The 27,598-nt window shown below is 35.9% G+C and overlaps 1 protein-coding gene across 1 annotated transcript in view; it reads left to right on the forward strand.

The window, feature by feature from the left end:
- The window catches only part of UNC13C (unc-13 homolog C), a 692,819-nt gene that overhangs the window by 346,354 nt on the left and 318,867 nt on the right, over positions 1-27,598 (forward strand). The window contains exons 12-14 of the mRNA XM_040226553.1: positions 12,696-12,865; positions 16,046-16,161; positions 18,264-18,427. Of these exons, the coding sequence (XP_040082487.1) occupies positions 12,696-12,865; positions 16,046-16,161; positions 18,264-18,427 (450 nt within the window). The remainder of the gene's footprint in view (positions 1-12,695; positions 12,866-16,045; positions 16,162-18,263; positions 18,428-27,598) is intronic.

Raw genomic sequence — 27,598 nt, forward strand, 5'->3', positions numbered from 1 at the left:
TGAAATTGTTGATAATTTTTTTGACCTATAAAAATTATAATTTCATATGGTTCAGCCTACAGTAATATCTTCTTTTGAAATTAATTCTATCCAAATAATCAGTTATACATTTATATCATCTGGAGTATAGTGTTTTTTATACTTTTTTTTGACTTAAGCTATGTTTGTAGTTGATTCATTTCCCAGGTGACCCAGTGGTAAAGAATCTGCCTGCCAGTGCAGGAGACTCAGAAGACATGGGTTCAATCCCTGGGTCAGGGAGACCCGCCTGGCGAAGGAAATGGCAATCCACTCCACTATTCTTGCTTGGAAAATTCCATGGACAGAGGTGCCTGGCAAGCCACAGTCCACTGGGTCACAAAGAGTCAGATATGACTGAGCATGAGCATGCACGTGCATGCACACTCACATGGTTGATTTAACTGGATCCTTTCGAAAGTCTGAAAATATTCAAATGGATGTTTTTAAATGTAAATTTTTGGCTAAATGTTCATAATTAAGTAGATCCAAATCTAATTTTCAAGACATTTGAGTTTATATTTTAATGATGAAAGGTTGTTATTATAATGAGGACGCGAGTCAAAATAACACAGGTGCTGTCGAGTGGCTTCAGCAATGTGCTATTTCTTTTCTCTTTGAATTGCATCTCTTTGTATTTTCCATAACATCCAGCAAAAGAATCCAGAGAGGCCTGATTCCCAACATTACTATTTGCAAGTTCTTAAGCTCAAATGTATTCCTGATAATTGGTTGAGCTTAGATTTAAGTGGAAAAGTCAATTGGAAGGCAGCCTTTCCTAAATTTCTTCTTCTTCTTCTTCTTTTTTTTTTTTTTTTTAGCAATGCCTTGGTCATTTGTGCAGCCTTCCACAGGCCTGCAGGTCTTCCACAGGCCTGTGCACTGTTGCTGTGTTGCTAATGTTTGGATTGAGAGGGATATTAGTTAATAGTATTTACCTTTATGATCACTGCTTCTACTTCAAGTGTGGTATTTAGATAAGGTCTGATCAGGCAGTTGGTATAACTTCAGTTTGTTGCTGACTTTCCAGTTATTGCTCCACAGTTCCTCTAGAGAATAACAGCTGTTCTTTTCTAGCAAAGAGTGAAGGGGAGAATTTAAGAAAAAGTTTACTTAAGTGCCTATAAAAATTCATGCTGACTGATTCTGTTCTCTTGCCAGGGACAAATTCTGGCTACTTAATTTAACCCTTTGTCTCTGGCAAAAAATAATCATAAGCTCTTTAAAGTTCTCTTTGGAGGAGGGAATTTTTCATTAGTTTTTTTTTCTCCTCCTTTTCAGTTGAACTGGTGTGGGAAAGAGGACAATATTGCACACATGTTGTATATACATATGTCATTCATATATAAAAGATGTGCTTCCTAAAAGTCATTATGAGAGAGTATATTTAAATTTTCTGATTAGTGAAGATTAAAAAGTGATAGTTTTCACAGGTATAAGTGTAAACACATATATGCTTTCTGCAGAATATTTTAGTAATGTGTGTATATGTTAGTTGCTCAGTCACGTCCAACTCTTTGAAACCGCATGGACTGTAGCCCACCAGGCTCCTCTGTCCATGGAATTCTCTAGGCAAGAATACTGGAGTGGATAGCCATTCCCTTCTCTGAGCCATCTTCCCAACCCAGGGATTGAACCTGGGTCTCCTAGTTTGCAAGCAGATATACAGATATGTGTAACTGACATAATTTCCAAGCTAAAAAATCCACTTTTACTAATTTCTCAGACTAGAATATGTTTACAGTAGCACAGCGGTAGTATATTGGAAGCCACCTAAATAGCCATCTACTATCTACTATAGGGGGTGAATTCAACTAGGATACATCATATAATTGAATATATCATATAATCATTAAAAAGAATGATGTACATGTGTATATGTCAGGATGGACATAATTTATAAAGATTCTAAATGGCATGTGGAGCATTTGTAAAATTAAATACAATTATATACATCAAGTATCAAACCTTTTAAAGGTTAAAAACTAACATTAACAATATAATTCCATTAAAATATTGACAGTAACATTCAATGAGTGAAGTAGGGCACTGAATACAGTGTGATATAAATTGTTCTTATTGCAGTGGAAATTCCGTCTTTGTGAAAACACAATATTTTTTTTAAAGTTTTAAAGCATCCATATATGTATACAGAGTGGCTATATAATATTAATGATAATAAAATGGTTCATATTTTAAAGCACTGTTATCTTTTCAAAGCACTTTTGTACTCAAAATTTTCTTTCCAAATCACTCATTGTGTTATTACAAAAATATATGTATTATTCTCTATCAGTTTCCTTTCCTCAAATAAGGAAATTAAATGAAATACTCTTAAAAAATGCTTTTAGCATTAAGGAGTTTTATCTATGACAATGCAAATGTTAAGAGCTGTCAGGGAAGGACAAGCCAATGCTAAAAGCAGTACTAGAGAGAAGCAAAGAAATACTTTGAATTAAGTAACATATTTCTTTATGGCGTTTTCTACATGAGTTTGGCATAAATGCTGGTCATTTACCTGTTAGCTATACCTTTTATTCCCTGAAATGTCTTTGGTATGCTCTTTATGTCAGGGAACTGAACTCTGAAGGCCAGATTTCCCTGCTGACTAGATTTCACTATGAGAAAGCATTGCCGTAAGATCAAAGGTGGGAGAATGGGAGAAGCCAGAGTATGTTTTCTCCTTCCCTCTCTGCCTTGCAGAGCATCAACATAATGCCTGGGTCTCTTCCATGTTTCAGTCTCCTGCTGGATGGGACTTTCCTCTGTGGTTTCAGTTCTTTCCATCTTTTCCCCCTTGTGTGAACCTTTCCACTGTTGGTGGGAATGCAAAATGGTGTAGCTGCTATGGAAAACAGTATGGAGTTTACTCAAAAACTTGAAAATGAAACTAGCATATAATCCAGCAATCTGGCTTCTGGGCATATATCCAAAAGAATTGAAATCAGAATCTCAAGGAGTTATTAGCACTTCCACCTTCAGTGTTGTTCACAATAGCCAAGATGTGGAAACAACCTCACTGTCCAACGACAGGTGAATGAATAATGAAAATGTGATATGTACATACAATGTGATATTATTCATCCTTACAAAAGAAGGAAATTCTACAATGTGTGTCAATAAGGATGAACTTTAAAGATGTTATGCGAGTTACAAAAAGACAGTTACAAAAAGACAAATACTGCATTATTCTACTTTTATGAGATATTTGAAATAATAATAGTAACAGAATCATAGACCAAAATGATGGTTTTGGAGGCTAGAGAGAGTGAGAAATGGGAGTTTACTAATCAATAGGCACAGAATTTCAATTAAGCAAGAGAAGTTTGAGGATCTGCTATAAACTGTGTACTTACACCCAACAATACTGTACCTTACACTTAAATTTTTGTTAAGGAGAAAAAAAAAATCAGTTCCCTAGTGGCTCGGTGGTAAAGAATCCACCTTCAGTGCAGAAGACATGGAGACATGGGTTCAGTCCCTGGTTTGGGAAGATCCCCTGGAGAAGGAAATAGCAACTCACTCTGGTATTCTTGCCTTGGTAATCTCATGGACAGAGGACCCTGGTGGGCCACAGTCCATGGGGTCACCAAAGAGTCGGACATGGCTGGGTAGCTACTGTTACTGAAATACTGTGACTATCATAAAGACAGGCATATAGATCAATGGAAAAAGAAGAGAGTCCCCTGATACAATTTTTCATCTAAAACATTGTTTTAGCAGTTGAATAAAATTTTACTATGTCAGTATGCATCAAGTATTTAATTTTCAGTGTTTTGATGATTAGGCTAACTAAAATTTTCCCTATTTTAGAAATTTGCAGTAACTGGTCCTTTGCTATTAAAGCAAAATATATGTTTGAATTATGTAATTAGCTGTATTAGTTAGCTAGTATAGTTAAAGCCTTCTAAGTGCCAAAAATAATTCTGTGTTTTTTTTATATATTTAATCATGTTTAAAAGATTATTGTTGATGTTCTATAATAGTTTTATAGATTGGCCTTGAAAGCCCAATGTAATCATATAACTTGCCTAAAACCATATTGCTAGTAAATGGCTCAAATGGAATTTAAATCAGGCAGATCTTTTTTTCAAGTTGGTTATGTTATTACTCCATTATGCCTATGAACACTGGCTTGAAAGTAAGATGAAAAGGACAACTTACCATATAAATCATAGACCTTGGGTAGAATAAGACAATAAAGCAATGGTAACATATACTGTTCTGGCTCGTTACAGTTACATTATCTTTTGCCCTAGGTGAGTGATCATACCATTGTCATTATCTGGGTCATGGGGATCTTTTTTGTATAGTAATTCTTTTATTTTTTTTTTCAGAGTTTTTTTTTAATTTTTTAATTTTAAAAAAATTTTTATTTTTACTTTTACTTTACAATACTGTATTGGTTATTCTTGCTGCTGCTTCTTAATATCTTCTGCTTCTGTTAGGTTCCTACCATTTCTGTCCTTTATTGTGTCCATCTTTGCATGAAATGTTCCCTTAGTATCTCTAATTTTCTTGAAGAGATCTCTAGTCTTTCCCATTCTATTGTTTTCCTCTATTTCTTTACATTTATCACTAAGGAAAGCTTTATTATCTCTCCTTGTTATTCTTTGGAACTCTGCATTCAAATGGGTATATCTTTCCTTTTCTCCTTTGCTTTTTGCTTCCCTTCTTTTCACAGCTATTTGTAAGGCCTCCTCAGACAGCCATTTTGCTTTTTTGCATTTATTTTTCTTGGGGATGGTCTTGATCCCTGCCTTCTATACAATGTCAGGAACCTCTGTCCATAGTTCTTCAGACACTTTGTCTATCAGATCTAATCCCTTGAATCTATTTGTCACTTCCACTGTATAATAGTAAGGGATTGATTTAGGTCATACCTGAATGATCTTCAGGTTTTCCCTACTTTCTTCAATTTAAGTCTGAATTTGGCAATAAGTAGAAGCATCACTATGAACAAAGCTAGTGTAAGTGATGGAATTCCAGTTGAGCTATTTCAAAACCTGAAAGATGATGCTGTGAAAGTGCTGCACTCAATATGCCAGCAAATTTTGAAAACTCAGCAGTGGCCACTGGAAAAGGTCACTTTTCATTCCAATTCCAAAGAAAGGCAATGCCAAAGAATGCTCAAACTACTGCACAATTGCACTCATCTCACATGCTAGTAAAGTAATGCTCAAAATTCTCCAACCCAGGCTTCAACAATATGTAAACCAGGAACTTCCAGATGTTTAAGCTGGATTTAGAAAAGGCAGAGGAACCAGAGATCAAATTGCCAACATCCGTTGGATCATTGAAAAAGCAAGAGAATTCCAGAAAAACCCCTAATTCTGCTTCATTGACTATGCCAAAGCCTTTAACTGTGTGCATCACAACAAACTGTGGAAAATTCTGAAAAAGATGAGAATACCAAACCACCTGACCTGCCTCTTGAGAAATCTGTATGCAGGTCATGAAGCAACAGAACTGGACATGGAACAACAGACTGGTTCCAAATAGGGAAAGGAGTCCATCAAGGCTGTATATTGCCGCCCTGCTTATTTAACTTATATGCAGAGTGTATCATGAGAAACACTGGGCTGGATGAAGCACAAGCTGGAATCAACATTGCTGGGAGAAATAATAATAACCTCAGATATGCAGATGACACCACCCTTATGACAGAAAGCAAAGAACTAAAGGGCCTCTTGATGAAAGTGAAAGAGGAGAGTGAAAAATTTGGCTTAAAGCTCAACATTCAGAAAACGAAGATCATGGCATCTGGTCCCATCACTTCATGGCAAATAGATGGGGAAACAATGAAAAGACTGTCAAACTTTATTTTGGGGGGCTCCAAAATCACTGCAGATGGTGACTGCAGCCATGAAATTAAAAGACACTTGCTCCTTGGGAGAAAATTTATCACTAACCTAGACAGCATATTAAAAGCAGAGACATTACTTTGCCAACAAAGGTCCATCTAGTCAAAGCTTTGGTTTTTCCAGTAGTCATGTATGGATGTGAGAGTTGGACTATAAAGAAAGCTGAGGGCCAAAGAATTTATGCTTTTGAAGTGTGGTGTTGGAGAAGACTCTTGAGAGTCCCTTGGACGCAAGGAGATCCAACCAGTCCATTCTAAAGGAAATCAGTCCTGAATATTCATTGGAAGGACTGACGCTGAGGCTGAAACTGCAATACTTTGGCCACCTGATGTGAAGAGCTGACTCACTTGGAAAGACCCTGATATTGGGAAAGATTGAAGGCAGGAGGAGAAGGGGACGACAGAGGATGAGATAGTTGGATGGAATCACCCACTCAACTCTGGGAGTTGGTTATGGACAGGGAAGCCTGGCATGCTGCAGTCCACGGGGTCGCAAAGAGTTAGACATGACTGAGCCACTGAACTGAACTGATTATCTTCTGCCCTACAGATCATTGACACGCAGTTTATCTTCAGACAAGTTAGTTTAAGAAAGCAAAATGCATGCCATCACTTAAAGAAAAGTCAGATTTAGAAAGATAATGCCTTGAATCCAATGTCCAATAAATGTCAAACATTTTTCCAAAGTGAATCTTTCTCCCAACTTCAAGCAAATGGTTAATTTTCAGCTATACAAGTAGCCACTAATTGGAATATGTGCATTTGTAATAGTTAAAGAACAATAATATGAAGAGTATGATTTCTCTGACCAATGTTATTTTCTTATATTTTTGGTAAATAATTTTTTCATATCTAATTGCCCTAGGTGCTAGGGACTGGAAAAAATGTTTCTTAGGGAATTTTCATGCAGAGGTGATCTTTGATCGGGTGTTGAGAGGCAGGTAGATGTTCATCAGATAGAGGACTAGGGAAAAGACATCCTTGCCCTCAGAGACACAATGAAAAAAGTATCTGAGCTGGAAAAATGTTTGGTGAACCAAGGGAAGTGGTGAATAGAAACCATCCTTATTACACACAATCTTATACTCACACTCATTTATGTTTCTCCTATTTTTTGAGCCAGTAAATTGATCCTCCTGTTTTCTATTTATGCCATTGCTTTTTAATAAAATTATATTTGGCATATAAATTTAAGGAACAGCAGGTTAATTTGATACATGTATACTTAATGTGGTTGCCATTGTAGCATTAACTAGCTCCTCTATCACATATCATGATTATCATTACCTTTTTGTCATGGGTATTATTAAGATCTAGTCTCTTGGCAGATTTGATGAGTATAATATAATATCATTGTCTGTATTCATTTTACTGTGCATTAGATCTTTAGAACTCATTTAGCTACTATTTTGTACTTTTAAATATCATTTCTCCTATTTCCCCATCTTCTAGGTCCCTGGTAAGCACTATTTTGTTCTTCTCTAGTTTGTTTTCTAGATTTCACATATAAGTGGTATCATATAGACCTTCCTGTTTTCTGATTTCTCTCCCTAAGTGGTCTCTCTTTTCATAGCAAAATTGACACAAATAATTTTTCTAAAGAAGCAAATTTCTTACTTTTATTACTGTAACATAACTAATATTTTATCACCTTTAATGTCAAATAATACTTAAAACAGCTGTTAAAATAAGTTTATCTGCAATTAGTACCTGTGAAGGAAACATTAGATATAAAAAGAGAACAAAGGGCTTTGAGGTATTAATGATCCAATTGTAGGGCTGTAAGGTGGGGCAGGAGAATTGGTGTATCATATAAGATTGGGGTATCTTTGTCCTTTGGTTCTTTGATCTGTTACACTACTAGAATAGATCTACAACATCCGATTACTACATAGAAAACCATCAGAAAAACTTAAACAAAAGGGACATATTGAGGACTGGTGTGTTTTTCTTTCTTTCTTTCTTTTTTTTTTGGTCAGTTCAAATCCCCATCAGTGAATGCTCTTGATGAATGTAGTGGGAAAAGTCACCGTGACTGGCACTGGTTTTGAACTTAGAGTCTGTCTATCTGCTCTAATACAATTGAAAGATAATAGGGTTGGGGCTCTTGATTCAATAACAAGACACCTATTCTGGAAGGTTACATAATTCATAATAAATCATTGACAGGAAATGTATGCACAAGTGTCTCACATATTTCCATCTGGTGGGTCAGAGTTTCAGGAATTAAGCTGTAACTAGAGAATTTAATTACTGTTTGAAAGGCTGTTGCTACTTTGCCTCTGGATGGCTCTTGCAAGTTTCTGGCTGATGATTTTTTCAATCAATTCCCTGCCTTCCAGCTTGAGTTGAAAGAGATTATTTATAATTGTTAGATTTTTAAAAATACAAAATTTTGTTGATTATAACAGAAAAAGATAATAGGCTAAAAAAATTTCACTAATCTTATCACCTATATTTTGAATATAACCTTACAGATCGTTTCAGTGCATATATATGTGTATATATGTATATACAGATTTATATATACATTAAATATCTATTTTATGTATCAATTAACAAAATCTGATACAATGACATTTAAAATGTTATAGAAATTTCACTTACCATACTTAAAATATATAGCTAGAATTTTACAGCTCTTAAAAAAATATGATTTTAATTGCAACTTCATTTACTGTTGGTTTTTTTCTTGGTATAGTTGCTGTGTGAGATTATTTTAGTTGCTTCATTATAACTAGTTCAACTATAGATAAAATTCTCATTTTTGAATGACTCTTTGCTTATATACTACTTTCATAATGGCTTCCCATCAGAGGATGACTGTTTGAGCAAGATATTGTTGTTCTATTGAAATCAGGCTTTATTGGCTTTATGAAATTCATGAGCATCTCTTTAGGCTAAACAGCCCTTCTCAGAATAGGTTAAACTTCGATAGCTTGGGTTTGGGGTTTATTTTTGTTTGGTTTTTTATTTGCTTTTTGTCTTTATTTTGCCTTAAATTATAGGAGATATGCATTTGGACTATATGCAGGAAACTAAATCTAAAAAAAAAAAATTGCAGTGAGACCATTTGAAAATTTGGTATAAGTAATTATAAAGAAATTAGCCTTTTGAATGGCTGCCAAAAGAAAACTGGCCAAATAGTGATTGCCTGTGCAGAGATTAGGGTACCTGCAAATTGAAAACAGAAATAAAGGCAAAACAGAACATAAACACACGTAATAATCCTGAGTTCTAAAGAGTGAAATGCTTTGCTTTAACTTGGGAATGAATAAAATAACTTACTCCCATGGAAACAAAGCAATTCCTGTCTTTAATAATGAAAAAACATAAAATTGACCATATTAACTACTCTTTAAGATGCACATTGTTTTTAGTTAAGAAAAAAGTACAATGCAAATTGTCCTAACAGTGCTTACTTTATTTACCAAGAGTTTGTGCAGCAAAATATCTTATTCTCCTCTTATAGGAAAGGCAAATCACAAGCTGGTGAACTAAAACAGGAATCTTTGTCAGCTAATTAATCAAGGTGGAAATGATCTAATAGAGTAAGATTTAATGGGAGTTATGTGTGATAGATTTTTCTCTTGTGTGTAAAAAATCTTTCTGTCAGATTTTCCTAAATGAGCATACAGTTTCCCATCTAAATAATAAACCTTTGTATTTTCATAAAAGTCAAAGTTTGTGAAACACATGCTAAATAGTTAAGGGATGACATAAAACACAGCAAGTATAAAAATAGTAAGAGTTAATAAATTAAACATTTTAAACCATTTTGTATATAATCAAACAAAATGAATTTGGTAGATTTTAAATTATTTTCCCACTGATTCAGTTAGAATTTTATTAAACTTATTAAGCCATGATTGTAGCTTAGTCAAAAAGAGATTTCATTCAACAAGAATTCCAGGTATAGGTGTTTGTGGGCCAGTATGGAGAAGGAAATAGCAACCCTTTCCAGTATTGCCTGAGATATCTCATGGACAGAGGATCCTGGTGGGCTACAGACCATGGGGTCGCAAAGAATCACACACAACTGAGCAACCAAATAACAACAACAATGGTAACTATTATCCCTTCAAAGTGAAAAGCTTAATCTGTGTTCCTCATTTATCATCTTCTGTGGAAGATGTGCTACATCCATGTTCCAGAGGAAAAGAAGAAAAAGAGACAGAGCCAGAACACTTTTGCTTATGTCTCATTGTAGAACTATGTCAAGAGGTCATCTCTAGTTTCAAGGGAGACTAGGCTATTGCACAGAAGTAGGAAAGGGAAGGAGTGCTTGAAAAATTATTGGCTGAATGAACTTATGGTATCTGGCACCTTCCACCTCTTTGAGCATTCAATATTTATTCATGGTATTTCCATCTGTATGTACTTTAAACATAATGAACCCATCCTCTGTCTTCCAAGGTAGGTGGTCCCCAAATTACATACAGTTACTGGGTTTAGAATGAAGTCTAGGATCTTTGGGTAATCTCTTTATCACCTCCAGGCTTGGTTCTTCGCCATTCCTAAGTCTATAAATTAAAGATAAATCAACTTCTAACATCCCCAGTGTATTAGTGTAAAGAGAAAAGAAATTAGGATAAAAGCAGTTTAACCCCCCCGAAAAAAAGTCTCATTCAGTAACAGGAAACAAGGGAAGCATATGACTGTCAGTGGTACATAGCAAATGTAGAGTCCTGCTTAGCAGGTTACTCACTTGGCTAGCCAATCTGGCAGGCCTTAGCACTTCTTGGTGAATTTCTTTTATATATTTTCTCCAAGTCCTTGTTTCTACATCTGGGGGTGGGGGTGGGGGTAGGGCTTCCTTGACCAATGTGCCAATGCCTACATTCTATGCAGAAGCTGTGTAAAATGAAAGTAAATGAAAGAGGGCTCTAAAAAGAATGAAACAGCATTGTGTATCTATGAAACCATAAATTGTGACCATCCTAGGAAACCCAGGTTTATGTTCTTCCTAGCTGGGAAGAGGTTCTACTGGAGTCCACTTCCTACTGCTTGTGAGTTCAAGGACCCAGAAATTACTTTAAATAAAGCCTGTAGCAACCTCAGGGCACACTTAAAAATACCATGCCCTGGAAGTTTTATCAGACTTCCAGGAGGTGAGCTTCAAGACAATTTTTAAGTAATCACATACCCCTGGAAAATTTACCTCATTATCACTGGCGCCTTTGTTCTGACCAGTTCCTTTCTCTTAACCTAACGGCTGCTGCCTCTTCCCCTGTAACACTGTATGCCAGTGTGCAGCACCATTAATCTGATCTTCGCCATTAAGTTCCCTTTCACTGTCACTTAGAGACTTCCTAAAGAAAGGTGTTTGAAACACCCTGGGGTAACTGTTTTATCTATTTTTGAAGTTGCACTCAGAAACCTCTGCTTGTATACATACATTTTGTATACAAAGGCAGCTGGCAGTCCTCAACCCTGTTTAGTTCCAAATTGTGATATTCTCAGTTGTGTGGGACACAAGCAGAGTGACCTCTTTCAAAATAGCTGTGTTCCCTTGCATCTCTGCTTAGAGCAGTCGAGCTATAGTTTGAGTGCATCTCTGTCTACCACAGTACATTTTTGAAAATAGCAAGACTTAATGAGCATATTCCAATATTCTGAATTTTACTCATACCATTCACACTAATAAAAAAGCTTGAGTTGGTATGTGGTCACGATTTCAAAGTATAGCAAGCAACAGTTTGACTAGCTGTTTCGCTATTGCACTCCAAAATGCAGTGGCTTTGAAGCCTGAGGTAATTAAACCTTCAATGCTTGCCCTCATCATCTCCTCTACAAAGTCAATTCCACATTTTGAGTTCTATTATTGTAGCTCTCTTCTTTCTTTAAAAACTATTACATTAATCATTATTATTCATTGCAGCCAACAGAGCCCACTCTAGTTTATGCAGAAAAAAAAAATTATTTCATAGACTCAGATTGCTCAAGAATTTTTGGAGAGGCCAGCGGCCAGCCTCTAAATCAACTGTGCAAAAACAATGTCCAATTATATCATGAGGCTTGTTTGCAAAAAAAAAAAAAACAACACACATTTGCCACTATTGATCAATTATTTGTCCCTCAGTACTAAATACCAGAGACTCTATGACAAAGTGCTAAAGACCACCATCCTTGTTCCCAAAAGAATTAAATCCCACACAATACAGCCACTGCCTCACTTTGCTCAGTTTGAGTTCAGGTATTGCTTGAATGCAGGTCAAACATCTGGACCATAACTACAAAGGAATCTAAGAATGTGATTTATCAAGCTTAAGTTTTGAGAAGATGAGGAACATAAGAAATATAGCCAAAATAGAATTTTTAGAGATGTTGGGCATCCATATGTCATGACTTGATTTAACAATATCTTGTATGCTTAACTGAGATTTTTAACTTATTAGGCAGACTATGTAATGTCCACTTTCTCAACACCCATTGCAATTAAATTAGCTTTATGCATACTTTTCTGAGCATGGACGTGTTGCCATAGATAACTGTTGCAAACAGGAAATATATCATAGAGAAAGCATCCCACAGATTTCTGACACATATTCAGGTATATGTATTTCTGTGAAAAGAAATAGAATGGAATGGAGCAGGATTTTCTCTTATTAACATTACTTAACAATTGCAGCCTTTTTTCAATATCTCTGATATCTACACCATCCCTTGGATGGAATGGTCCATGGGAAATCTTATTTACTATGCAATGTGGTATGCCTTTCTGGATTAGATAAGAGTTAAAACAAATTGAGAACGTCAAATGACATTTAGAGAAGTTAGCAATGGTTATTAACTTGTCCACATCTATTTTCAGTGAGTGCCATAACTCCACAGATCGAATCAAAGTCAGAGTGTGGGATGAAGATGATGACATCAAATCCAGAGTGAAGCAACATTTCAAAAAGGAGTCAGATGATTTTCTGGGACAAACAATTGTAGAAGTGAGGACCCTGAGTGGAGAAATGGATGTCTGGTACAATTTAGGTGACTATCTTTATATCTAGTTGAAACATGTTAAATAAAATTCCAGAATATCTGTGACAGGTATTATATTCCCATATTGATAAAAAATAACCAGTGTTTTTCTAGAACATTTACTTGGCCTTTAGGCAGGTAAGTTTCATTAGAAAATAAGGTGATAATTATTTAAACTCAATATTATTGAAAGATACTAACAAATTTGAGATGAAAGAAAGTCAAGGAATCAAATGGGTGTCTTTTAGGAGAAAAATATTATTCCATTCTGAATTTTTAATTCATAAAGTATAGCTTCAAATGGCACCCCACTCCAGTACTCTTGCCTGGAAAATCCCATGGACGGAGGAGCCTGGAAGGCTGCAGTCCATGGGGTCGCTGAGGGTCGGACACAACTGAGCGACTTCACTTTCACTTTTCACTTTCACGGATTGGAGAAGGAAATGGCAACCCACTCCAGTGTTCTTGCCTGGAGAATCCCAGGGACGGGGGAGCCTGGTGGGCTGCCGTCTATGGGGTCACACAGAGTCAGACACGACTGAAGCGACTTAGCAGCAGCAGCTTCAAAAAACTTTGCCAAATGTATAGAAAACAAATAACCTGTAACTTAATAATGTCTGACTTATTTCTTATTTCCTTTTAGTACCTTAATGAATTTTGGCAATAAACAAAAAGTATATTTTAGATATTTTTCAAAGATGATATAAGTAGGCTTTAGTAAGGCAAAGCTGGTTACCTATATGCTTGTTCTGATGATGAAGATATGAGAATGTTTAATTAGTATAATTTTAAAATAGAATTTTATTATTGTACCAAGAATTAAATAAAGATGTTTTAATTTGACTTTTCCCACAATTGAATAATAACCTAGAATCTTTAGTGCTGACTTAAATAACAGTAAAAAGATACAGATCACCTCATTTTCTGCAAAGGACATGATCTAAAAATATACTTATTATTGAAAATGTTTTAATTACATTTTTAAGATAAGGTGGTGAATCTAAGAAAAGTTTACACACTTCCAGGATTATGAAATGTTTGATTTTAGGATACCTACTTATTTTAGCAAATTAAAGATTGCTTATCACTTTTTAGAATCTACATACTTCAAGTAAAACAGCATTTTGCAAAGTAAAGGAATGAGGTTACAGAATTAATGGCCATCTGAATTAAGAAGGAAAGACATATAACTGAACACAAATGATTCAAGCTAGGCTAAAAACTCATTATCAAAAATATTTTATTTTGAAGAAATCTTTCTTAAAACTAATGCTTCTCCATTATTGGCATAGAGTTTTTGTTTCACTTATAATGATAATCCTCCTGTGTCTTGTTTACACTATTAAATAATTTTATACATGAAAACAGAGATGTTAGGAAACGGTAAATTTCAGACCATTAACTCTGCACAACTCTCACAAGTTGTGTTTTAATTAGAGAGCAATTTAATTGACTATACATGCACTTTTGTTTTCCTGTGATAAATTAGCATGTTGTTGAATTGAGTTATAATTCAGAAGAGAAATTCCTCTTATTCTTTTGACAAAATGTACAAGGGTATAGTCAGTTTGCAAAAGAATTTGAGTATGCTTCTAATAAAATCAGCCACCCAGCTCTCCTGCAGAAACTGTCCTTCAGTGTATGGAGAGAAAAATACAGTGCAGCCCACCATGGATGCCTGTGCCTGCTCATCCTCAATTCACACTTTTGTGCCGTCATTACTGATGTTTAACCTTTAGAGGGAAAACAGGTTTTAGCTTTGTATAAAATCCACAATGGGTTCAATCCCCATTAGTAACATATTTTCATTGTTTGTACAGTGTTACTCCTTCCTCAACACTCAGAATTCATTTCACCATGCAGAGCAGAAGTTAGCCAAAAGTTCTGGGTGTCTAAGCAGAGCCTGTGTCCCCCGAATCCATTATGATGATGGTACTTAAAATGTTCCCTTGTGATCCTGGGGAAAGGTCTGTGACAAAGAGGTCTGAAGACCTGACTTTCTCTTGGCTGCAGCAGACAACTTATGCATTTGTTGAGAATCAACTCTCTCCTGGCCAGTAGGAGAAACTCTCATAATCCCAGCATTAAGAGAAGGCTCTTAGCAACACAGTGACTATTAACTATTAACCATGAAAAATCCACAGACATTCCACAAGAAGAAAGTAGACTTCATGATTTAACTGTATCTTATTTGGCTAAAAATATAGTAATGCTTAGAAAGAGGGGCAATTAAAGAAGTCTTCACCACCAACTTGGTGTGGTCTCCCTTTTCATCTTTGGTTTTTCAGATGGATCAGCTTGCTTCTTTATGTGTTTCATCAGGGAAGCAGGTATCAGTCATAGGTCCCCTACCTCCATTCACCCTGGAAATTTTGTGGCTATATTTATCTTTCTCTCAAAGCTACCCCTAAGTTCATATTAGATGCATATATACACATACATTGACTGACTGACTGAAGTCGCTCAGTCGTGTCCGACTCTTTGCGACCCCATAGACTGTAGCCTACCAGGCTCCTCTGTCCATGGGATTCTCCAGGCAATAGTACTGGAGTGGATTGCCATTTCCTTCTCCAGGGGATCTTCCCAACCCAGGGCTCAAACCCGGGTCTCCCGCATTGTAGACAGATGCTTTACTGTCTGAGCTACCAGGAAAGTCCACATTATTTTAACTGACTACATATTGACTCCATTCAAACAAAGAAAGAATCTAACACTCATAAGTAAACACAGGTTGTAGACTATAGGTCTTCATGAATCACTGACAGAGAAAACTGTTAACGGATGTTTTTGTTAGAGCTTTGACTCATTTTTTTCAAGGACAGAAAGAATGGGACTTTTTGATAAAGTACTCTCCTGATTAATTTATCTTTTGGTTATTTTTCTTTTAATTGCCCAAATAATTAATTTTTATCGTCTTAACTGATCTAGTACATGGAAATTTGTATCAGAATGGTAGAATCGTCTAATTAAGCTTTTTTTATTTGAAATACCTATATCTCATTTTGACAATCTCAATGACATATAGGTGCATTACTTTAAATTGTATTTAGCAGAATCATTATTGTTAATCAAACCTGATCTAGAAAAGTGACTTTTAGCAATATAAGCCTGTTTTTAAGCTTTTGAGATCATGTATAAGAAAAATGATATTGTCAAAGGTGACTGACCAATTACTTTCTGCTTTATCAGAGAAACGGACAGATAAATCAGCTGTGTCTGGGGCCATTCGACTGAAAATTAATGTGGAAATAAAAGGAGAGGAGAAAGTTGCTCCATATCATATACAATATACATGTCTACATGAGGTAAGTAACTTGAATTATATTAATAATAAGACCTAGAAAAAATTGCATTGATTAGAGATAATGCAACAAAATATTTGTTTTAAAAATAGAATTGAATTAGGTTTGTGAAATTGTCCCTGAAGTTCCTATTCTTTACAATAGCAAGTGATGTGCTAGGGTATCACATAGCCTATATATTGCCCCCTAAAGAGAGGGCTGGTTGTCTTAGAATGAGGTTTAGAACAAGCATATGAGGCAAGTTTTAATAAACAAGGCAATGAGATGATAATGAACAAGGAGAGCAAATTACCATCCTTCCAGGGAGGAAGAAGACTGTTAGAAAGCATTCCTTGAAGAAATGGGTCATGATATTTTGGAAGCATTAAATCTATAGTATCAGTACTTTAATAATGGAAGAGAAGATCCAAATCATGCCAATTTTTGAGAACTCTGAGTTAGTGCTCAGGTTTTGTTGAAGATTTAATTAGGACTGTTGTCTATTAAATATGAAAAATCTGATGTTGTAGAAATGTCTTTGGGGAGCCAATGTAATTAGCAGTAAATTTGTCTGTCTTTCTCTGAGTATAACAGAGGACTTCATACATACTGAACCCTCCTCCATTTTAACTACCCTTTCCACAAACATATCTGGGTAGCAAGTATCAGAATGTAGGTGTGCACCCATGAATAGTAGAGAATATACTACCCAAGAAGAGGAGCTTGGTTGGCTAAGAAAGAAGTAGAGACCACTCAGACTGAATCAAAAGGGCAGATGCACTAGCTCCCTTCTGTGCCTCAGTGTCCATGCACAGACAAGTAATCTTGGGCTTCTACCGGATGCTTTGCAACTGAAAGCTTAGTTTGACATGTCACCGGAGCTTTTCCATGATGCAAATGACACATCCCATGTATCAAAAAATATGTGGTGAAGCTGAGGACTATACCTTTCCCCCTATTCAAAGAGATACAGAGAAAGTCCTTCCTAAGAAACAGAAAGATAGCTGGGAGAATCATTGCTGTTTGCGCATTATTTTTCCTAAGTATGTCTATGAAAACATATATGTAATTATTTGCATCTCCTTTTCACTAAAGAAGGAAACAAGGAACAGTGTTTAAGTCATTTACACATTGCACAGTATTTAGAGATAGAACCAAGACTTAGTCTCCTGAGTACAGACTAGCCAGTGATAATCCATCAAGGAAGGTGGTTCACCAAATGCAATGCTCTGTGACAGCCAGGGGAGTGGGATGGGGTGGGTGGTAGAGGGGAGCTCAAAAGGGAGGAGACATTTGCATACCTATGGCTGATTCATTTGATGTATGACAGAAACCAACACAATATTGTTAAGTAAACATCCTTTAATTAAAAATAAAGTCATTAAAAAAAAAAAGAAAAGTGGTTCAGTTTTTAGACCAACAGCAATAAATCTCTTGAACTGGCAGGATAGGGAGCCAACTCTGGCCATAAAATGTGGACAGAGATATGGAATGACAGGAATAGCATCATGCTTTGCCTTTCAGAGTCTTTTCTGTGGGTCCAAGAACCCAAAAGAACTGAAATCCACTTCAGACAGAGTCCTTCAATAACCCATGCTGCAGCAGTTTCTAAACTTCTTAGAAGCAAAAAGGAATTGTATGTAGTATTTTTTTTCATTACAAAATTGTAAAAATACTTATTTTCAGCCTGAATTCATTGTCAGGACTTGTACCATTTTGCAGCTGAAGTGCTTTAGTTTTATTTGCATATCTAGATTTTGTATTAACATAGTCAAAACACATTATTCATCCAGAGCTTTTTAATTTGCTCAGAGCCCATGAATGCAAAATCTGTGCTAGCATGTAGAAATGTTTACTTACAAAACCATTTACTTCCTTCTAAAATGATACACTGTATCTGAAACATTTAAATCATTGATTCTGTATAGACCTAGACAGACATAAAATCAGAAATTGCATTAGAATGAGATTCAGTAAAATGAAAATCTGAGATATTGCTATTGTTTCTAGATTCTGATGAAACATTAGATGCAACTACAATATAAGTATAATTTACTGAAAGTTACAGTTAAATATGTCAGGCCTAGTTTGAGAAAACTAAACATTTGAAAAACACTTACTTTTAGAATTTGTTCCATTACTTGACTGAAGTGAAAGCTAATGGTGGAGTGAAAATCCCAGAGGTCAAAGGCGATGAAGCCTGGAAGGTTTTCTTTGATGATGCCTCTCAAGAAATAGTCGATGAATTTGCCATGCGTTATGGGATTGAATCCATTTATCAAGCTATGACGTAAGTACTACAGAATCTTTACATGTTCAGAAATCTCTGTTGAAATCCAAAGGGAAACTCTTTCTTCAAATCAAATGAATTTTTAATTTAATAGATAATTACAGTTTGGATGTAATTTATTAGATGCTGGCTACCTTCTCTGTTGCAGCTATGAAGTATTAAGGATTTTGTAACTGCCATCATCTTCTCAATTCTTATTCCATTCCCATGTGCTGTCCCTTGACTAAATTAGCAGCATCTGGGAACTTAGAAATGTAAATTTTCTACCCTACATCATATCTTCTGAATCAGAAACTTTTTAATATGCCCAACAAGTGGTTCCCAGGTACTCTAAAGTTTGAGAACCATAGCCTTATTTGATATTTGAGAAAACTAGAGCCTGATGATTAAAATGTGTTGTGCAAGGTTACAAAGCTGTTTAACATCACAAACACTTCTAGAGTCATTATGGTGTCTTAACCCTAATGTTAGATTATATCCTCCCTCCCTATATTTATTTCAGTGCTGCTAATTTTGTTAACCCAAACACTACAGTAAATAAGGTCCTTTAAAAGTGATCCATACAGACACACAGCCTTTCATGAGTTTCAGTAACAATTTAAAATTGAATTATTGCTCGTCTAGAGTTAATCTTTTGAAACCTAGTCTAAGTTTATAAGTGCATTTTGTCCATATATGAACCATATATGCTATGTAAACTATTTATATGTATCTATAGGGCTTCGGTAAATATCCTGTAATGCAGGAGCTACAGGAGACAGGGGTTCATTTCCTGAGTGGGGAAGATCCCCTGGAGGAAGGCACAGAAACCGCTCCAGTATTCTTGCCCAGAGAATTCTGTGGACAGAGGGCCTACGTGGGCTCAGCCCACCGGGTCGCAAAGAGTCAGACATGACTGAAGTGACATAGCATGTGCACACACATACATAGATAAAAGGACTTGTTTCGTATTAAATCTTCCAGGTTTATTGCTCATAGAATTTATTTATTTATTTATTTATTTTAATTTTAAAATTTATTTATTTTTGTCTATGCTTGGTCTTCATTGCTGTGAGGACTTTCCTCTAGTTAAGGAAGCAGGGGTTACTCTCTAGTTGTGGGCAGTCGTATTTCTAGAACATCATAAGAATGATTTTTTAAAACTTTCTGATAGTGTATGCTTTTTCAGTTTATAGAATGTCCTAGTGCTAAATATCAAAAGCTTATAGATTTTTAGGCATGAAAAGTACTTAGGGGTCAACCGATTGAATCCCTCTCTGAATCAGGAAACTCTTTCAGCATCCCTTACTGGTTGTCATCATTTCTTTGTTTGCTCACCTGCAGTGATAGGGAACTCAATTCTTTTTTTTCTTTTATTTGAAGTATAGTTGATTTACAATGTTATGCTAATTTTTACTCTCTGGCAAAGTTTTTTTTCAGCCAGTCAGTAATACACATGTAAACATTTAAAAAATATTCTTTTCCAGTTTGGTTTCTCCAAGAAGATTGGATATAATTCCCTGTGCTACACAGTAGGACCTTGTTCTTTATCCATTCTAACTGTAACCCAAACTCCCAGTTCATCCCTCTCCCTCTCTCCTTTGGTAATTACAAGCCTGTTTTCTATGAGACTGTGTTTCTGTTTGGTAGATAGGTTCATTTGTGCCATATTTTAGATTCAAAATATAAGTGATATCATATGGTATTTGGCTTTTTCTTTGTGACTTCACTTAGGATGATCATCTCTAGTGGCATCCATGTTGCTGCAAATGGCATTATTTCATTCTTTTTTAGTATTCCATTGTATATATGTACCACATCTTCTTTACCCATTCTTCTGTTGATGGACATTTAAGTTGTTTTTAAGTTGTTTTTATGTCTTCAGTTCAGTTCAGTCACTCAGTCGTGTCCAACTCTCTGCGACCCCATGAATCACAGCACGCTAGGTCTCCCTGTCCATCACCATCTCCCGGAGTTCATTCAGACTCACGTCCATCCATGATGCCATCCAGCCATCTCATCCTCTGTCGTCCCCTTCTCCTCCTGCCCCCAATCCCTCCCAGCATCAGAGTCTTTTCCAATGAGTCAACTCTTCACATGAGGTGGCCAAAGTACTGGAATTTCAGCTTTAGCATCATTCCTTCCAAAGAAATTCCAGGGATGATCTCCTTTAGAATGGACTGGTTGAATCTCCTTGCAGTCCAAGGGCCTCTCAAGAGTCTTCTCCAACACCACACTTCAAAAGCATCAATTCTTCGGCACTCAGCTTTCTTCACAGTCCAACTCTCGCATCCATACGTGACTACTGGAAAAACCATAGCCTTGACTAGACGGACTTTAGTCGGCAAAGTAATGTCTCTGCTTTTCAATATATTTTCTAGGTTGGTCATAACTTTTCTTCCAAGGAGTAAGCGTCTTTTAATTTCATGGCTGCAGTCACCATCTGCAGTGATTTTGGAGCCCCCCAAAATAAAGTCTGACACTGTTTCCACTGTTTCCCCATCTATTTGCCATGAAGTAATGGGACCAGATGCCATGATCTTCGTTTTCTGAATGTTGAGCTTTAAGCCAACTTTTTCACTCTCCACTTTCACTTTCAAGAGGCTTTTTAGTTCCTCTTCACTTCCTGCCATAAGGGTGGTGTCATCTGCATATCTGAGGTTATTGATATTTCTCCCGGCAATCTTGATTTCAGCTTGTGCTTCTTCCAGCCTTAGCTATTATAAATATTACTGCTATAAATATAGGGATCCTTTGTGAATTGTAGTTTTGTCTGGGTATATGCCTGGGTGTAGAACTGTTGGATCATATGGTAATTTATAACTTTGATTTTCTGAAGAGCCTCTATACTGTTTCTTATAGTGACTGTACCAACTTATATGCCCACCAACAGTGTAGGCGAGTTCCATATTCTCCATGCTCTCTCCAACATTTGTTATCCATAAATCTTAATGATGGCCATTCTGAATGGTGTGAAGTGGTACTTCATTGTAGTTTTGATTTTCATTTCTCTAAAAATTAGTAATTTTGAGCATCTTTTCATGTGCCTAATAGCTATTTGTATGTCTTCTTTGGCAAAATGTCTATTAAGGTCTTTTGCCCATTTTTCCATTGGTTGTTCTTTTTTGTTATGTTGTATGAGCTACGTACAGTATCAGTTGTATATTTTGTAGATTAAGCCCTTGTTGCTTACATCATTTGCAAATATTTTCTCCGATTCCATAGGTTGTCTTTTCATTTTTTAATATGATCTCCTTTGCTGCATGAAAGCTTGTAAGTTTAATTAGGTCCCATTCATTTATTTTTGTTTTTATTGCTATTGCCTTGGGAGACTGACCCAAGAAAACATGGTACAGTTTATCTCAGAGAATATTTTGCCTGTACCCTCTTCTAGGAGTTTTTTGGTGTCATGTCTTATGTTTGCCTTTAAGCCATTTTGAGTTTATTTTTGAGCATGGCGTGAGGGTGTGTTCTAACTTCATTGATTTACATGCAGCTGTTCAACTTTCCCAGCACCACTTGATGTGGTGAGAGACTGTCTTTTTCCCATTTTATATTTTTTCCTCCTTTGTTGAAAATAAATTGAACATATGTGTGGGTTTATTTATTTCTGGGCTTTTTTCCCATTGATCCGTATGTCTGTTTTTGTACTAATACCAAACTGTTTTGATTTGATTACTGTGGCTTAGTAGCACTGTCTGAAGTCTAGAAGAGTTATGCCTCCTTTTTTTTTTTTTTAAATTAGGATTGCTTTGGAAATTCTGGGTCTCTTATAGTTCCATATACATTTTTGAGTAATTTATTCCAGTTCTGTGAAAAATAGCATGGGTATTTTGATAGTGATGGCATTAATCTGTAGATTGCTTTGGGTGGTATTGCCATTTTCGCAGTATTAATTATTTCAATCCAAGAGCAAGAGATATATTTCCATTTCTTTGAATCCTCTTTTTTTCCCCTTTGATAATGTTTTAATGTTCTCAGCTTGTAAGTCTTTCACCTCCGTGGTCATGTTTATTCCTACGTATTTTATTTTGGGGTGCAATTTTCAAAGGATTTTTTTTTTTTACATTCCCTTTCTCATATTTCCTTGTTAGTGTAAAGAAATGCAACTGATTTCTGATGTTTATCTTGTGTAGTACTATTCTGCGGGATTCGTTTATTAGATCTGGTAGTTGTTGTGTGCAGTCCTTGGGTTTTCTGTATATAGTGTCATGTTATCTGAATATAGTGACAATTTTACCTGTTCCCTTGCAATCTGGTTACATTTTATGTATGTTTCTTGTCTGATTTCTGTGACTAGGTCTTTCAGAATTATGTTGAATACAAGAGGTGAGAGTGAGTATCCTTGGCCTGTTCCAGATTTTAACATGAAGGTTTTCAACTTTCAACTATTGAGTGTTATATTGGCTGTGGGTTTGTCATAAATGGCTTTTATTATGTTGAGATATGTTCCCTCTACACCCACCTTGGTAAGAGTTTTTATCATGAATGGATGCTGAATTTTGTCACTTTTTAAAAAATATATTGAGATGATCATGTGGGTTTTGACTTTTGCTTTTTAATGTGATATATTACATTGACGTGTACATGTTGACTCATTCTTGTGAACCTGGGATGGTCATGGTGTATGATCTTTTTTGTGTGTTGAATTTGGTTTGCTGTTTTTTTTTTTTTTTTTTGAGAATTTTCATGTATATAGTGTTCAGAGATATTGGCCTGGAATTTTATTTTCTGGTGGTATCTTTGTCTGGTTTTGGGATTAGCATGATGGGGGTCTTCATAGGCTTCTTTGAGAGTATTCTCTTCTTTTCAATCTTTTGTAAGAGGTTTAGAAGGATCAGTATAAGTTCTTTGTCTGCTTGGTAGAATTCTCATAAACCATCTGGTCCTGGACTTTTGTTTGTAGGAAGTTTTTTTTTGTTTTTACAGATTCTATTTTATTTTTAATGATTGGTCTGTTCAGATGATCTGTTTCTTTTGATTCAGTTTTGGTGAGCTGTATGTTTCTTGAAAGTTGCCCATTTCTTCTAGGTTGTCAGATTTGTTTGCATATAATTGTTCATAGTATTCTCTTAGGATATTTTGTATTTCTTCAGTATTGATTGAGTTTTCTTATTTTTTTGTTTCTTACTCACTTTATTTGGATTCTCTCTCTTGTCTTCACAGTGAGCCTGGCCAGAGGTTTGTTAATTTTGTTATTGTTTCTAAGAACCAGCTCTTGGTTTTATTGATTTTTTTTCTGTTTTTTTTTTTTAATCTCTATATTTTATTTATTTCCTCCCTGATTATTTCCTTTCTTCTGCTGACTTTAGGTTTTGTTTGTTCTTCTTTTTCCAATTTTCTTAGGTGGTAGGTAGGTAGGTTAGGTTGTTTATTTGAGATTTTTATTGTTTTTTCGAGGAAGGCCTATATTGCTATGGACTTCCATGTAAGTTCTGCTTTTGCTGCATCCCAGATTTTGCATGGTTGAATTTCCATTGTCATTTGTCTCAAGGTATTTTTAAATTTCCTCTTTTATTTCCTCATTGACGCATGGGTTTTTCAGCAGCATATTGTTTAGATGCCACATAATCATTTTTTTTTTTCCTCATTTCTTTTCCTATGGTTGATTTCTAGTTTCATGCTGTTGTGGTCAGAGAATATTCTTGAAACAGTGCCTGCACTCTTAAATTTGTTGAGGTTAGTTTTATGCCCTAGTAATGCAGTCAGTCCTAGAGAATGTTCTATGTACAGTTGGAGAGTATATATTCTGTTTTGTTTTGTTTTTGATGTAATGTCCTGAAAATGCCAAGTCTAACTGTTGTATCACTTAAAATTTCCAGTGCCTTATTGATTTTCTGCCTAGAAGATCTGTCCGTAGGTGTGAGTGGGGTGTTAAAAGTCTTCTACTATTATTGTATTTCCATCAATTTCTCCCTTTATGTCAATTAGTATTTGTTTTATGTATTTGAGTGCCCCTATATTAGGTGTAAATATATTGACAATGTAAAATCTTCTTATATTTATCCTTTAATCACTATATAGTGTTCTCCTTTATCTTTTTTTATGGCCTTTGTTTTAAAGTCTATTTTGTCTGAAATGAGTATTGCAGTGGCTGCTTTCTTGTCATTTCTATTTGCATGAAATATCTTTTTCCATCCTTTTACTTCCAGTCTATGTATGTCTTTGCCCTGAGGTCCATGTCTTGTAGATAGCATATTATATGCTCTTGGTTATTTTCTGTTTTTTTTTTTTTTTTTAATCCAGTCTGCATCTTTGTATCTTTTGATTGGAACTTTCAGTCCATTTACATTTAAGATAATTATTGATACATCTGTATTTATTGCCATTTCCAGTTGATTCTGTTTCTTTTTCTTTTTGTGGTTTGGTGATTTCCTTTTACTTTATGCTTTTATTCTTTTATTTTTGTTTTTTGAATCTTTTGTGTAGTTTTGATTTGTTGCCTTATTTTATAAGTATGTTAGCCCCTTCCTGTGGCTTCCTTGGTGGCTCAGACAGTGAAGAATCTGCCTGCAATGCAGGAGACACAAGTTCAAACCCTTTCCTGGGCTACCCAGGTGGCACTATGGTAGAGACTCCACTGCCAAATGCAGGAGACATAGGGGGCATGATCTTCCTGAACCAGGAAGGAAGGAAATGACAACCCACTCCAGTACTCTTGCCTGAAAAATCCCATGGACAGAGGAGTCTGGTGGGCTACTGTACATGAGTTGCAAAGAGTCAAACGCAATGGAGCATGAGCATGCAGCCCCTTCCTCTAACTGTTTGGTTTAGACTGATAGTCATATAGTAGGCTCACATTCTTAAAAAAAAAAAAAAAAAAGGAATTTATACATTCTGGGAAAAGAATCTACTTTTTTTCATTTTATTTCTCTCCTTCTACACATTTTATGATTTTGATGTTCTTTTTTACTTCTTAATGTTTATCCTTTTGCTGTTTCTTGTTTTCAAAATAGTTTTTTTTTTCCCTTAAATCTGGGTATTGGCTAATTTAAGTTACTTAATTTCTATTTATAATTTCCTCCATCCTAAACCTTCTTGCTAATTTTTTACATAGAGAAGACTTTTTAGTATTTCTTTTAGGGTAGGTTTATTAATAGTATTTTTGCATTCTTTTAGTTTTTGCTTGTTTGAGGAATTATTTTCTCTCCTATTCTAAATTATAATCATGCTGGGTATAGTATTCTAGGTGGAAGATTTTTTTCCTTTCAAGACTTTGAATATATTTTGTCATTCCCTTCTAGCCTGCAGAGTTTCTGTAAAGAAATCAGCTGATAGTCTTATGGGGGTTCCCTTGTAATTAACAAGGCGGTTCCCTTGTTAATTGACACTCTGTTTTTCTCTTTCTGCCTTTAGAATACTCTTTTCATCTTTAACTTTACCATTTTTCTTATAATATAGTTTGATATAGGGTTATTTGGGTTAATTTTGTTTAGGACTTTCTATGCTTTCTATACCTGGATATTTGTTTCCTTCTTTAGGTTGGGAAGTTTTCAGCCTTAATTACTTCAAATACCTTTTACTTCCTTTTTCTCTTTCTTCTTCTGGAATCCCTATTATGTATAAGTTGGCATGCTTTATATTACCCTATTGATTTCTTAAATTGCTTTCATTTTATTTTTTATATGGTTTTCTGTCTTCTGCTTTGATTGACTAATTTCCATTATTCTGTCTTCCATATCACTATTCTTTTTTCTGCATTATTCATTTTGCTATTCATCACCTTTAGCTCAGCTTTTATCTTGGCAAATGAATTTTCTAATTTTTCTTGGCTCCTCCTTATAGTTTCTAGTTACTTTTTTATAGCAATCTGCATTTCTGTCAATAACCTTTCTTAATTCCTTCAGTATTTTCATTACTTGCTTTTTGAACTCTGGTCTATTAGATTGAAGAAGTCTGTTACACCGTTTGCCCCTTCAGAGGAATTCTCTTGGTCTTTTAACTGGAAGTGGTTCTTCTACTTCTTCATTTTGCTTATATTTCTCCTACTCTGTGAGTTTAAGAGAAACAATTATCTACTGTAGTTTTGGAGGACAATTTATATGTGGAAAGATTACTGTGTCGCTTGTATGGATTTAATTGTTTTTAGCATGGGTGCTGTTTTGGTTTGGATGCTTGCTGTCTCTTTCCTCAGTGTGTGCTGGCCATTATCCCATTGATAGAGGGTGGGCAGGTTCATGGCCTGCGTGTACTCCTGGGAAGGTGGAGAGAGTGGTTGGCACCCAGCACCAGTACCTGCCTCTGGAGTCTGAAATGCCAGTGGTGGCTGTGCTTGACCCTGGAGCTCTTGCAGGTGGTGCCCTGCTGCCTAAGAGTACTCATCCAGAAAAGGAAGCTCCTATGTTTGTGCACCTCCAAACAGTTGTGCCTTGCCTGTCTGGTGGACTCTGGCTTCTTCTGGCATGCCACTCCCTTGGTTGTGGCACACTATACCCTAGCCCCTTCAGGCTGTATCCACACAACCAATCCCTGTCTTCTTCTAGGGTCTGACCTCTAAGACTCAAGCCTCAGCAGCCAGCCCCCACCCATCCCAACAGATGAGCATCTCAGGCTGCGTAGTGCAGGGCAGTGACATCTACCATCTGTGTAAGTCTCTCTCCGCTATGCTCTCCAAAAACTAGTTCTGCTCTCGTCAAAGGCTCTGACGCTCCGCTTCTCTCCGGGCTAGTCTTTCCACCAGGGAGGGGACGTCGCAGGATGTGGAAGCTTTCCCTCTTTCACAGGGGCACAGGTCCCATCCCAGTTCCTCTCTCACTTTTTTGAATGTATTTGTGGGAGAAGGTGAGCACCATGTCCTACTCCTCTGCCATCTTGGTCCAGTCTCCAGGAGCTATTCCTTTTGAGGCAGCCTATTTTGAAACTGGACAGCCACAATGAAGTCTGTCCCATGTCAGTGTCTATAAGAACTCTTCAGAGCAGCTACTGTAACATTTGAATTCAATTAAAATATAACTATGATTTAATAGTTTAAAGTAAATGAACTGCACTGTCAAGAGAACTATGTTTAAAAAAAAAAAAAACATAGAAAAATCTTTTGGAAAGAATCCCAGTAAAGAAAAGTATCAAGTTTAATTTATTCCAAATATCTCTGTGAGCTGATGTCAGATTTCTTCATTGCTATGTTTCTGATATTCTGAGAAGCACAATCATGTTACTACAGAGAAAAAACATAAATCAATGATAGTTTAAAAG

Source organism: Oryx dammah, unplaced genomic scaffold (genome assembly GCF_014754425.2).
Source record: "Oryx dammah isolate SB20612 unplaced genomic scaffold, SCBI_Odam_1.1 HiC_scaffold_26, whole genome shotgun sequence".
Lineage (NCBI taxonomy): Eukaryota > Metazoa > Chordata > Mammalia > Artiodactyla > Bovidae > Oryx > Oryx dammah.